The 13,594-nt window shown below is 37.4% G+C and overlaps 1 protein-coding gene across 4 annotated transcripts; it reads left to right on the forward strand.

The window, feature by feature from the left end:
* Positions 1 to 712: 712 nt before the first annotated feature.
* Prosap (prosap) lies at positions 713 to 13,594 on the forward strand. 4 transcript variants are annotated; one of them, XM_065370104.1, is made up of 15 exons: positions 714 to 952; positions 1,018 to 1,142; positions 1,218 to 1,422; positions 1,504 to 1,629; positions 1,702 to 1,882; positions 1,958 to 2,277; positions 2,345 to 2,606; positions 2,753 to 2,887; positions 2,962 to 3,136; positions 3,213 to 3,417; positions 3,494 to 3,707; positions 3,781 to 3,876; positions 3,946 to 4,443; positions 10,887 to 10,975; positions 11,064 to 13,594. In XM_065370104.1, the coding sequence occupies exons 3-15, from the start codon at positions 1,228 to 1,230 to the stop codon at positions 11,805 to 11,807; spliced, it is 3,240 nt and encodes a 1,079-aa protein (XP_065226176.1). In that variant the 5' UTR covers positions 714 to 952; positions 1,018 to 1,142; positions 1,218 to 1,227; the 3' UTR covers positions 11,808 to 13,594. The 4 variants fall into 4 exon arrangements, with proteins under 4 accessions (XP_065226179.1, XP_065226176.1, XP_065226175.1 ...); XM_065370107.1 differs by having other exon boundaries at positions 713 to 1,142; positions 2,756 to 2,887; XM_065370103.1 differs by having other exon boundaries at positions 714 to 1,142.

Here is a 13,594-nt window from a genome sequence, read left to right on the forward strand (position 1 = left end):
TTACAGTGTATGAAAATTCATGAAAGAAAAGAAAAACATTTTTTTTTTTTTTCATTTCTTTTTGAACCTCAAAGAAAATGATAAAAACTGAAACTGAAATGGAAAACTGAAAACTTGAACTGAAAAAAATAAAACTGAAACTAAAAACGTAAAAACTAAAAACTTGAACTGAAATGTAAAAGTTTTGACATCATGCACTGACGAAAACACAATTTTTGAATTTTTTCCAAGAGTTTTACAACTTTGAGCTTTCATAACTTATTTTCTTTCCCGTGGATAACTTTCAAACCTACTCCATCTTGTAGAGAATTCTACGTAGAGTATTTTCCTTACCTCAAACGCTTATTTTCTCTCTCAAAATTGCGAATAAATTTTATTCTATTATTACAAAAAACAACAACGAATTTTTCATAAGTTCTCCAACTTTAGGCTTTTATAACTTGTTTTTTATTGCGCAGAAGCCTTCCAAAACTACTCCATCTTGTAGAGAATTCAATTTAGATCATTTTCCTTACCTCAAAGACTCAAAACCTTTATCCCATCTTGTCCTCACCCTTACTCAAAGTTTCGAGTAATTTTCATTAAATTAAAAACAAAAAAAAAGTCAAAAAGTCGGAAGTCGGAAGAAAACCAAGTCTGTAGAACGATTGAATCATGAATCATGAATCATTTCATTTTTTATGAATGAACGCCTCACGCAGGCTTGTGGAAATATCTCCTCTCCCCGAACCGCCCATCTTCCGTCGAATTAATGAATTATTGATGTTTTTGCCCCTGTGCCGTTTTGAAATGAATGTTTGCCGTGAATTCTTCAGATTTTTCAAAAATTATCATCGTGTAAACAGTGAAAATAAATAATACATTATGCGTTTTAAAGAAAATTTGCTCGCTCATCTACGGCTAAAATGATCTATCTGCTGCAAGTGTCGAGTGTCTTGACCTCATTCGCACAGTAAGTTATGAGATAAGTACGTATGAAATGTGTCATTTTCAAGTTTCATTAATTCATGCCATCAGCATTCGACCGTAAGTACAAGTACCACTAGTGTGGGCTATTATCGTCTAGAAGTGGAATATTTCGCACTCGAACTGATATTATATTCACGATGGAATGTCTCGGTTTGGTGTAGTTTTCGAAAAAGGTTCGTCTTACATTTCTCATACAATACAATATATATTTTAATCAATCGTGTTCTTTATTTACGTATTTTGTGCAGATCGATGTAAATGGATACTAATAAAAACGATGCTGGAAAGCCAGTAGAACTGAGTAATCGAAGATCGTTGCCACCCTTGTTGAACGAAGATTACCTGTTTTTACGCGTCTGCGTTCCCGATTTGAATGTGCAAAAATGTTTCCAGTTTAATAAAGCTCAGCAGATCGCAGAGATCAAAGAACAATGTATCGCTTCGCTCCCGATGGTATGGTTTTTGTTTTCTCCAAAGTCAAAAATCACCGATTGAGACGTTAACGTTGTTTGTTTCTCATAATGAAACGTTTAGGAACTGAAGCAAAGCTTCAATTACGGTCTGTTCTGCCCACCTACCAGTACGAAATGTGGAAAATTTTTAGACGAAGAAAAAGCTCTGGACGAATACGAATTCAACGATTACGTAGCTTATTTAGAGGTATTTATTTATATTTTTTAAACGTTCGGTGTTTTTCTGTACATGTTCTACTCATTTGTTGTTCGGTTTCAGTTACGATACAAACAACGAATTTACAAGACAACCAAGATAGACGAAAAGCAGTTCAAAGCGGTTAATACGAGATCGAATTTAAGACGATTTATCGATTACATACACAATGGATTGGTAGACAAGGTCGCGAAGCTCTGTAACAAAGGGCTAGATCCGAATTTTCACTGCATCGATACCGGAGGTGAGCAATTCGACCGTTTAACGTGTCTGTAACGTTATAAAAATAATATATCTGGCGTGTTTGTTTCGATTTTAGAAACTCCGTTGACTTTGGCCACCTCTTTATCCAAGCCCGGTAAAATTCTAATGGCTTTGGTGAACGGCGGAGCGTTTTTAGACTTTCGTAATTTGGACGGATCAACGGCGGTTCATCGAGCTGTCGAAAATAACAACTTGGAAGCGGTCATCACTCTGTTAGAGCTCGGAGCTTCGCCTAATTTCAAAGATCTACGTACATTAACCCCGTTGTATTTATCGATTACTCGTAAAACGGACGTACTAATTTGCGAAAGGCTGCTCCGTGACAAGGCCACGATCGGTGCTCACGACGTACAAGGCTGGCAGGAGATCCATCAAGTAAGACGCGACTATTGGAAATTCGGCGAAATTAGAATTACCCGTGCTAATTTGCGAATTTCCCAAGGCTTGTAGATACGGTCTGATACAACATTTGGAACATTTACTATTCTACGGTGCCGATATGAACGCCAGAAACGCATCCGGTAATACACCTCTTCACGTTTGCGCGGTCAACGGTCAGGAAAACTGCGCTAGACTTTTGCTGCAAAAAGGCGCGCAAAGTGACGCTTTGAATTTCGCTAATCAGACTCCGTATCAAATGGCTGTCATCGCTGGTAATTTAGAATTGGCTTCCGTTATTCAGAGTTACAGAACGGTCGATATTGGTAAGTAAATGGCAATGGCAATGACGACGCAAGGTCATCCGGTTGTCACGTCGTATCTCGTTGTGTATCTAATGCGCCTACGCATTATTATCGTACCTTTCTTTACGTTTGTCGGCGTTATTGAGTATTTTGTTGTGTTTGTGTAGTAGATAAAACAACGTGCGATTCTAGCGACGTAATTAGCAACAACAGTTCCGGTATTGGTACGGCGAATAGCGATTTAACCGAGTCGAATTTCGCTCTGAAAGTCAACGAAAGCACCACCAGCTCTTCGACGTCCAGTACGTATGCGTTATGCGATTGAACGAGAGAACGCAGCACGATACATCTAATCGGTGTGTTTTCTTCTGCGCAGGTACTCTGGAAGATAGCTTTAGTCCGGTTGCGGCTAAATCGCGAGCGTCTTTTTCGTGTTACGAAAATGGCACCGATGCGGCTGTGTTGCCGGTGTATCGACCTTCGAAGAATATGAAAGACAGAGCTTCGAATACGAACAAATATTACGCGACAGCGCCGCGACAAAAACCGCAGTAATTATCTCGTTTGTTCGACTTGAAATTGGGTCCAAGTATCTCGTATAACCTTTGTTGGGTTTCTTTTTCGCAGAGTGATATCGCCGGAACCGAGGACTGTTGTTTTGCACAAAACGAAACGCGGATTCGGTTTCATTTTAAGAGGTGCTAAAGCCACTTCGTCGCTGATGGAAGTTAAAATCTCGGACACGTGTCCAGCTTTGCAGTACTTGGATGACGTAGATAAAGGAAGCGTAGCGGATTTGGCCGGATTACGCAAAGGAGATTATTTACTAGCGGTGGGTGTGATTTTTTTCGAATTTTCAATGTCCGATTGTTACGTACAACGGTGAACGGTGTGATTTTTGTTGGCAGATAAATGGCGAAGACGTATCGACCGCATCGCACGAGCAAGTCGTCGATCTAATTCGAAACTCCGGTAAACTGGTCACGATGACGGTAGTTTCGCGTAACGTTCGTGATTCATCGTCCGGGTGCGATACAAAATACGAAGATTGGCAAGCATCCGCTCCTCTAGGCTACGCTACGTTGCCGAACAAATTCAAACGCAACAGGAGCTCTTCTACCGGTTAGTAGTTAGTTACAATAACTGTCGAGAGTAAAGTAAAATAAAGTATTAACGTATGTGTACTTTTGCCCAGGTCACGGTGGTGTAGCGCCTTTACCACCTCGAAGAGATCCCAAAACTACTCTCAGTGTTGGCAAAGCCAAATCTAAAAACGTAATCACCAAAATGGGTAAGTTGGCTCGATCGCGATTGATTTTCGCGAAATATTCGCCGTTATTAATATGTTCGTATTCGACAGGGCACTGGGAATCGGACGATAAAGGCTCCGATTCGTCGTCCTGCAAAGAGAACCAACCTAAAACCGCTTCGATTCGATCTCGGCCTATTTCTAGTCGTATAACTACCGCCGAATTGGAGGAGTTGTTTCAAAGGCAAGCTGAACTGTCGCCCGTCGATCATCGTGAAACGTTCAGCCCTAGAGATCGATACTCGATTTCCAAGATGGCCGAGAAATCGGAACTGCGGCGCAATTTCTACAGCGTGCCCGATTTAGTGCAGATCGCCATCGGTAATAATAGTAATACGAGTAAGACCGTCGACGAGTCGCCGGAGACGAGCAATTTATCCAGGAATCATAAAAGCCAAGAAAACGTTAATGGTACCGTGGAAAACGCCGCAACAAATGACTCCTCGGTGTCGCAGTCGCAACTCGGTCGTATAAATAGCGCCGGCGTCAGGCTCAGGGCGAAACACGACGACAATATTTACGCGCAGCGAATGAATCCGTCCGAGAAAGGTGAATATTATTTATAAATTCTACGTAGATCTAGATACTTTATTACGTTGATGAAGGGTATTCCCAAGGAAGACAGGCGAAATGGTCCTGTTCCCAGATTTGGACAGTTATGATGGATTATTGTTGGGTACCTGTAAAACAAATTTTCGAGCGGAATTTTCGCCACCTCCAAACCCCTCGAGACAGTATAGCGTCGTTGCATAGTGTGGGGCGAAAAATCGCTACTGCAAACTTGCCAAAAAATTCCTGTTTTTTGTTTTTGCAAAAATTATTAAAAAAGTTCCGTTTCTGTCAAAATTATCAATAAAAAAAAAATTGTCGAAAAATACCCTTCTTTGACGTTAAAAATCCTAATACTGTTTGCAAAAAGTGACCAAAAACCTTTGTTCTTCGTAGCCAAAATTATCCTATGAAGCCGATTTTTATGTTTTTTGCCAAAATTGTCTGTAAAGTTCTGTTTTTGCCTAAATTGTCAAAAAAATCGCATTCAATTTCAAGTATTGTAAAGAAGTTCCTTTATCCTTAGAATTATAAAAAAAAACTCCTAGCTTTTGTAACAATTGCGAAAAAAAACTCCTGCTTTTTGCCAAAATGTTGAACCCTGTTGCCAAAATTGGCAAAAATTCTTGCTTCTGCCAAAATTATCCTAAAAAGGCCTGTTTTTTGCCAAATCATTGTCAAAATTTACTTTTTTTGTAGTTATCAGAGAAACCATGTGTTTTTGCCAATAATAAACAAATTATTGTAAAAAAAACTTTCGCTTTTAGTCAAAATTGTCAATTTGTCAGCATGTTCTAATTTTTTGACAAAATATTGTAGGCAAAGACCTTTTTTTGTCAAGTCATCCAAAAAATTCTGTTTTATGCCGAAATGGTCCATAAAATCTTGTTAGCCGAAAAGTCAGAAAGTACAGCTTTTGCAAAAATTGTCAAAAAGTACTAACGTTTGTCAGAATTTGTCTAAAATAAAAGTGCTGCTTTTTCCATTTTTAGAATCCATCTTGTTTTTCTATTCATTTTTTCTGGTTCTCTTTAAAAATAGAAGAATTATTATTCTGACCTGAAAAAAATGTGGGATTATACTTGTAAATAAAATTATACCTACCCCTATGTTTATCACATCTACAGATATGATACACAGCGTATGTACTTTTTCAGAATATTTAGTATGGGTAAAGGACCTTTGAAAACGCCAAAAAAATTGATTTTTCAAACGATTTGTCCCTCTTGATGCTAGGTTAATTTTAGTTGAAAATTCTTTTCCTCTAACTGTCAAGCCAAATTTGGATTAAGTTGGTCAATTTTTTGGTTTGTAATATTTCCATTGAAAAACATAAATTGTACATATGTGACGCGGCCAGCGATACCATACCATCCATATGTCGGAAAACTTTTTTTTGAGATGATCGCGTTTTCATGGAAAAAGTCAGAAAATATCAAAAAAAAATTTTTTGTTGATTCATATACTATGAAGCCTATACTTTGGAATGCGTGTACCTACCGATCTCAAACACGTCGTTTTAGTGGTGAAAAACCGGTTTTACAAAAGTGCTTTTCATAAATAAATCTCAAAAAAAAAAAATATATATTATGATGTAAAACCATTAAAAGATGAAGAAAATAAAAAAAAATAAAAAAAAAAATTAAAAATGTTACAAAAATAACCCAAACTTTCAAACACGTTTTTCTCAGAATTTTGGTTTTTGAATTTCAAAAAATACGCAACTTTGAAATTTTGAAAATTTGTCAGATTTTAATATTTTGAAAATCTGTTTGCACCATTGAAAAGAGGAAGAAAAACACTACCAGAAACCACAATAAAACGAAAAAAATTTTTGCCGACATATGGTATGGTATCGCTGGCTGCGTCACATATATCTTAATTTATAATTCGACTATTTTTAGAATCTTTTTTTCATTCACTTTCATCAGATTTTGAACCAATCCATGATCTAGAACAAATTTTAGATGACTGTTTAGAAGGTACAACTTTGGGATTTTTTTTCAGAGTTTTTGAATTTTGGTAAGATTTGTTGAACATGTGTGTATGGTACTTTTTTCAATTTTAAAAAAGATTTTGGTAAAATTTTTGAAAATTAAAATTGAAATTGAAAGTATTTTCTGCAAATCTGCAATTACTGATTTGGACTTTCAACTTTCAAATTAAACTTCTGAACAATTTTTGGATAATTTACCCATTCTTGGTAATTTTTTGTAAGTTGGACTTGCGATATTTTTATTTTTAAGATTTTTTTTCACCAAGCATTGTGGGAATCAGTCTCAAACACCAGTCCTAACAGGAGTCTGAAAACACCTTGAAACAGTGTCTGTTTCAACCACAATTGTTTTCAATTCTGATTGTTTGATTTCAGCCAGAATGTGGAGTAGGTTTCTTGCTTGTTTTTTAAATTTTTAGGGTCACTCTTACTTCCTAGATATTTGGTGGTGGTTGGAGTAATTTATTACAGTGTTTCCCCATTGTACATTGAGCTGTCTCTTGGCCTCTCGGTTTTACAGGTGGAACAAACAAGTTTCTGCTTTGGCTGGGTTTGGCCTCAGGTGGTTGGTTCTATAGTATGCATCGAGTTCTTCTATTGCCTGATTCAGGCTGTCTTCCACCTCTACAAATGTGTCATACTGTGTTGTGAGCCAAGTAGTCTGCATAAAGGAAGCAACACCATTGGGGGAAAATCTGCCCATACGCTGAAAACGATGCCAAAAGCAGCTGGTTTATTGACATATTCTGAATATATGCATGAATAAGGGCTGTTCAGAGGGCATAGATTGGTGCATCAAAAAAATCTGCTAAAAAATACTTACAAATTCTGTGGCATGTTTCTTCACACTGGAAGAAACCAACTACAAAATATGCCACTAACCCATTTTTTGGTGTATTCTTTCACGTATTTGCTATATAACACACGTAAATGTGGTATTTTACGCAAATGTTTTAGCATAGTATAGAAATATTTGCATTCATTCCATCACATGCCCCAGTGGTTAGGTAAGTAGAAAAGTCACCCTCCAACTCACAGACGCAGGTTCAATCCCCAGCAGGCAGAGCCAAAAAACATTTTCATGAATATTGAACATTGGCAGAATTAATCATGTAAAAATTTTGTTGTCATCGTCATTTCCTTATAAGCGGTGGGCCTGTTGGCCTGTCTGGTATGGCAAATACTATTAACTAACAATACTGGCAACTCCATCAAAAAATTGTGCTTTATCCTCCTAGCAGCCTGACATGTAACTAAATTTTATAGGAGCATCTGATTTGCTGATTTGAATTTCGCGGACAAGCGAGATTCAAACCAGTTATGAACCAACCAATCAGAGCATCTTTGATAAGAGTTAGTTTCAGTCCAAGCCGTTCAGATCGCGCTTTTGCTGTGATACAAACGCTCAATATATTTTAAATGGAGTTGCCAGTATTGTTAGTTGATAGTATTTGGCTATGGCGTGGAACTTGTTACGGATGAGCCCGAGGTATCAGTGAGTTTCCTCCTTGGTCTCCCTCTGCATCTTTTCCCCATCGGTGTATATTGGAGGACCCCTGTTTTGGCAATCTTGTTTCCTCCATGCTTTTGACATGATTTCTCCAATCTTTCCTATACTTTTTTATCTTCTTCATGACTGGCTTCACTCCGAGATCTGCTGTTATTTTCTCAGATGGGACTCTGTCTCTTGAGCAGAAAAGTATTGGCGAAAACTGCGAAAAGTGTTGCAATTCCTGCCGCATTGTTTTGTTGCGTATCATCGGCAGATTTTCACCCAAAGGGAGAAGTAATATATGTAGGACCTCTGACTAGTTGGTCATTTGGTATAGATATTAAAAAGAATGGGTGACAGAACGCTTTCCTGAGGCAAGCCATTCTTTTACCTAGGGCTTGTGAACAAAATGATTGTAATGTTCTGTTCTATTCATGAACAAAAACTTTTTGTAATAGTATTCTGTTCTGGTTTTGTTCAAGTTGATTTTGATTCATTTATTTTGTTCTGGTTTTGTTCACGTTGATTTGGTTTGAAGGAAAAAAGAGCATTATAAGCAAAAGGCAAAAGTCTCATTTTAACACTGATGAGTGTAATACCACAAATTCTCATTTTAACCCGCCTCCCCCAACTTACAAAAATGTCATTGACTAATAAATTTTCCTGCGCCAGAACGAAATATGGTATGGCATTGGGATATCCAGAGGGGGTGTGTAGAGGTTGCACCATTAATTTCTCATGTTGAGCATTTTGCCTACTTTTTTATTTTAAGGGGCAAACATTTTTTTAAAAATTTGTAATTTCCACATTTATCGATTCTTTATTTTAAAAAAATTTTTTTTTTAAATTAAAAACTGGTGGAATCATTTCAACTCCTCACTAACAATTGTGTGTCCATGTCCAACTTGCTCGTACACAGCAATTTGCCTATCCTTTTAATTTAAATTATTCAAGGCGCAAAAAATTTTGAGCTTCTGGCCTGTACAAAACTTTTTAAAAAAATTCTGCCCCTTAAAATAAAAAAGTAGGCAACCTTCTCCACACGGCAAATGAACGCCAGAGCATACACGTATGTGTACCAGGAGTCGTTACTACCCTATCACTTGTTCCTGCGGAGTGATCGCAGGAAGAAACCGGTTTGTGACAATTGTCACCATGTTGTTGTCGGTGGGGCAAAAGGAGCTTAATAAACGAAGTGGAAAAGTGAACTTCTTCTCAAGATTATGACAAAAAAATCTAGAACTCTAGTCTACTCTTTTGTAAAAACTTTGAATACTTACCTGGCTTTTTTGTAAGAATTGTAATCAAGCTTCTATTAAAGTTTGATAAGTTTATCAAAAAATCTTACTTTTTTGGCTAAAATCGAAAATAATTTTACTTATTTGTGTGAACTGAAACTGTTGAAAGTTGAAAAACAGATTTTTTGCAAAATTTTGCCATAAAAGTTTTTTTTTCTTTTTTTTAAGTTGAAACTGCAAAAATTGCAAAAAAGAATTGTTGTTGCTGCCAAAATTTTCAGAAAGTAAGAAATTTTTACATGAAAGTAAGCTTCTTTGTCACAAAAAATTGGTTTTTTGTTGTCAAAATTATTAAAAAAGTGTGATTTTTCCTGAATTTTAGAGCATAAAATGCGATTTATAAGTAATCGCTCATGAGCATTATATAGTGATTAATTTTACTTTGATTTAAATGGGGTTGTCTAGGGACCTGAGGAAATCAGCGTTATAACCTAAAGCGTTATAACAAGATTTTACTGTAGATAGCATTTTACTTCAAAAATTGAGCCTTTTACTGCCTTTGAAAGACAAAACAAAACTTAGTATCATAAAAATGAAGTCTAAAACACCAAAAATAGTGAATAATTTGAATAAAGTTGGAAAATATTGTTCTGTTCATGTAACATTTAGAAAATTTGAAAATGTTTTGGTTTATCGTTCCATTCATATTGTTCTGTTTTGCTCACCAGCCCTGCTTTTGCCTTCTCCAAGTGCTATTCCTTCCATCTGAAGTCACATAGAACCTCTGGTCTTTAAGCAGTGTTGTTGTGTTGTGATGATTTCTGTAAAGTTGTCCAATAACGGGGTCACCAATGACCTCGACCGGACCCAGAAATGCTCACAAGCCCGAGTGGACTGGACCTGACCTAGACCTCTATAACAAATTTATGTAAATATTAACCAAACGGATGACCCTCTTCAGAAAAAATACCAGGGGCAGACCGAGACCAAAGACCTTTCTAAAAAATCAGACCAATGGCCGTGGTTTGGACCTCAGTTACATCCAATTTTTCAAATTTATAATGCCATTTGAGATGCCTATTTCAAACAAATTTCCATTATGATTCAATTTCTTTCAAAGTTTCAATGTGTTGGGAAGTTTTTTTCTTTCTGAAAAATGAAGACCGTTTCTTGGACCTGGGCTGACCAATGACCAGGATAAAAATTTCTGGTCAGGACCGGACCTGACTGGACCAACCTACAAAGACAAAAAAATGTAGAACAGAATGACCAGAGCGGACTGTTTGAAAGCTCCAAACAAAGACCTTGATTTTGGACTTTGGAGCGACTGCAAAACCTGAGTGGTCAAGCCTGCTGAAACCTGCCTGCTGACTGATAACGTTCTTGTCAATATGCTCAACTATTTGATTTAGGACCACTTGTTCAAATATCTTGTATCGATGACACAGTAACAATATATGGCGGTAACTTCTCGCAAAAACACGTTTTTTGACTGTACTGTCCAACAGGGTGGGGTGGGGGGGGGGGTGGAAATTCCGTTCAAAATTTTGTTTGTAGGTACTTAACAATAATCCATTATAATTTTCCAAATCTGGAACCAGAGCAATTTCGCTTATCTTACCTGGGAATACCCTTTTCTCAGCGACCACTGCCAAATGTGGATCGCGGAATGGTCAAGTGAAAATATGTACTAATCATTGTTGTTTTTGTGTCGCAGGTGTGATTGGTATAAATTCAAGTTTTAATCCGAATAATAACGCTATCATTTACGCCCGTCCGTCCGATATGAAAGAAATCCGCAATCAAGTACGTGACCGTGACCAAATATTCTTAGTTGTTGTTCAAAAATTTAAATACCTTCGAGTTGTAATCGACGATCGTGTTTAATTCACAGGTACGCAAATCGGTCAGTCTGCATTCGCATAATTCATTCAAACACACTCGACTGACAAACGGCGGCAGCGGCGCTGCTGATGCTGCTATCGGTGGTCTTCATAGCGGCGCGCAGACTTTGATGCATCCACGTTACAGGAACTCGTACGCGGCCACAACAACAAGAAGCGGCTACGGTAACATAATGTGTCTATCACCGCCTCCGATTCCGGATCCGGACTATAGTCAAAGCGACGATGAAAACGACCCTAAAAACGTCGCCAGCAAAGCCGCCATGGCTGTCACGTACAAAACGTGCACTCTGCCTTTACCCGGTACGCGGAAAACAGGCGGTGGAAAGATAACGATTCGAGCGGCTAACGGTCCGGTGGCGCGTAATTTCAACGTAGATGAAATCCGCAAAGCGCGTTCGTTGCTGAAAAGCTCGCCGCCGTTTCAAAATTACGCCACGAATGCGACCGAAGACGGAGATAATTCTTCGAGCGGCGTTAGCTCCGATCAGGAGATACCGATACCGATGGCGATACCCGTCTTTGAAAATGACGACGTTTCAACCGTTACTACACCGGTATCGACTAATCCTAGTAAAAATAATTCCCAGTTACCCGAGGTTAATTCCGACCAGCCAAAGCTACAAGTTTTAGTGGTACTGCCGCCGCCGGAGTACATTGGTAATGTGTCCCCGGCCGCGGTCGACGTTCTAGAGCCACCGCCTCAGTTTTCTGACGATGGAGTGCTTAATTGAAACCAAATTTATTAGCCCTCTGTAATTGATAGTATTACAGTATAAACTTGTGTGTGTGTGTTGGTGTGCCTGTGTGTGTGTTCGCAAATATGTTCAAGTGAGGTTTTACAAGAAGAAAACAAAACCGTGCTCTTTTATCCGAATTTTCTTCTTTCATTAAAAAGTATGAAACGATTGAAAGTATGTACTTTTGGAGTACGTACTATTTTGGTTTGTAAAATACGCCAGTCGTCAACTCAACGCTTTTGCGCTGTTCGGCGTGTTTTTTTATTTTTATTTTTTTGGTCACGAACCCCAAACCTTATTTCAACGTGTTTGCGATGGTGTTCTTGACTGTCGTCTTCGTTCTACGTACGCATCTCGTATGTGTATTTTTTTTTCTTTTAGTGTACCTATGTAATTTCTTTCCTATCTCTTAACGATTTTAGTTTTTCTTTTCTTTCTTTTTCGAAACGTAAATTTATAGAAGGTTCCTTTTCTTACAGTATTGAATAAATCGATTGCTCGTTGAACCGAGATCGTGTTTAAGTTTGCATTTTTTATTTTCGCATAACACGTTTTACATACGTACTTTTTATAACCAAGTATTAACCGTAGTCATCGCGAGATATTGCGATGTACCTACACGATTCAAGTGCCATAACTGTTCTCGAGTACCGAGTACCTTATTGTAGGTAAATATTACAACGAAGAAACGTAACCTTTTCGCTCCATCGAAAGTTTTTTTTCCTTTCTTTCCCATACATTTATTATACTTAAGAAGACGAGCGATGTACTGTACATAAAAATGTACAATTCTTTTACGCAGCTTTTTCATTTCGTCCTTTTCTTAGTCGATAGATTTCCAAAAGGTTGAGGTACCTAACTTTTAAAAAAGGTAGCTAAGCTAGTGCCGTCCACAGTCAACTTGAAAATAGTATTTTTAATTGCCCTACTTGCCTTTTTATTTCACAACGGCAACTACTGAAAGAGAACCTCGAAAGGTGTTGAAACTGAAGTAACTAAAAATTAGATAGATATTATAGGTGGTATAGTCGCGATTAGTTGAGCATCGTTTCATTTGAGGAATAAAGTCGCCGGCCATGTTTGTATTGTATTTGTATACCTACTTAATTATCTACGTACTAATACGTAGTCTCGTACCTATTACCTAGTAAATAGGTACCTAGATTAGGTACTAGGTATCAGAAGCTGATACTCATGTACTTACCTCGAATATTAATAACGCCATAATTACATATTTTCATCTTCATCCAACTTTTTTTCTTCGTTCATAATTAGCATATTTTTTTTACCTACCCCGTCTTTGTCGTTTTTATTTTATTATTTTATCCGATCTGTCGAGACTTTCCTCTATTATAGAAAAGTACATAATTATTTATTTGCTCATTACTCGGCGATAATTCACTTTCTAATGTGCTGTGAATTGATACGATTCTCTGTCTGTATCAATGGTCAAGAACAACGAGTTTAATGACATATTATACATTCCGATATTTTTTTTTTTAGCTTAACTCCCCCCCCCCCCCTCCCCCGTCGTATTATTATTATCCTCCAAACAATACTTATTCGTGTACGACGAGTTTTTTTTGGTACATTTTTTTACTTTTTGTTATTATTGTGTACTCGATACTTATTATTTTTTTATTATTTTTTTTTCTAGTTTCACAATTTTTTTTTTATTTGTGCGAAGTATTTTTTTTCCTTTTTTCTCTGTGTTTTTTGATTACGATTACTTTGTAGCTTTTGAGATAACACTACTTAATAAAATGATTTTTGAAGTGTAA

Source organism: Planococcus citri, chromosome 1 (genome assembly GCF_950023065.1).
Source record: "Planococcus citri chromosome 1, ihPlaCitr1.1, whole genome shotgun sequence".
NCBI lineage: Eukaryota > Metazoa > Arthropoda > Insecta > Hemiptera > Pseudococcidae > Planococcus > Planococcus citri.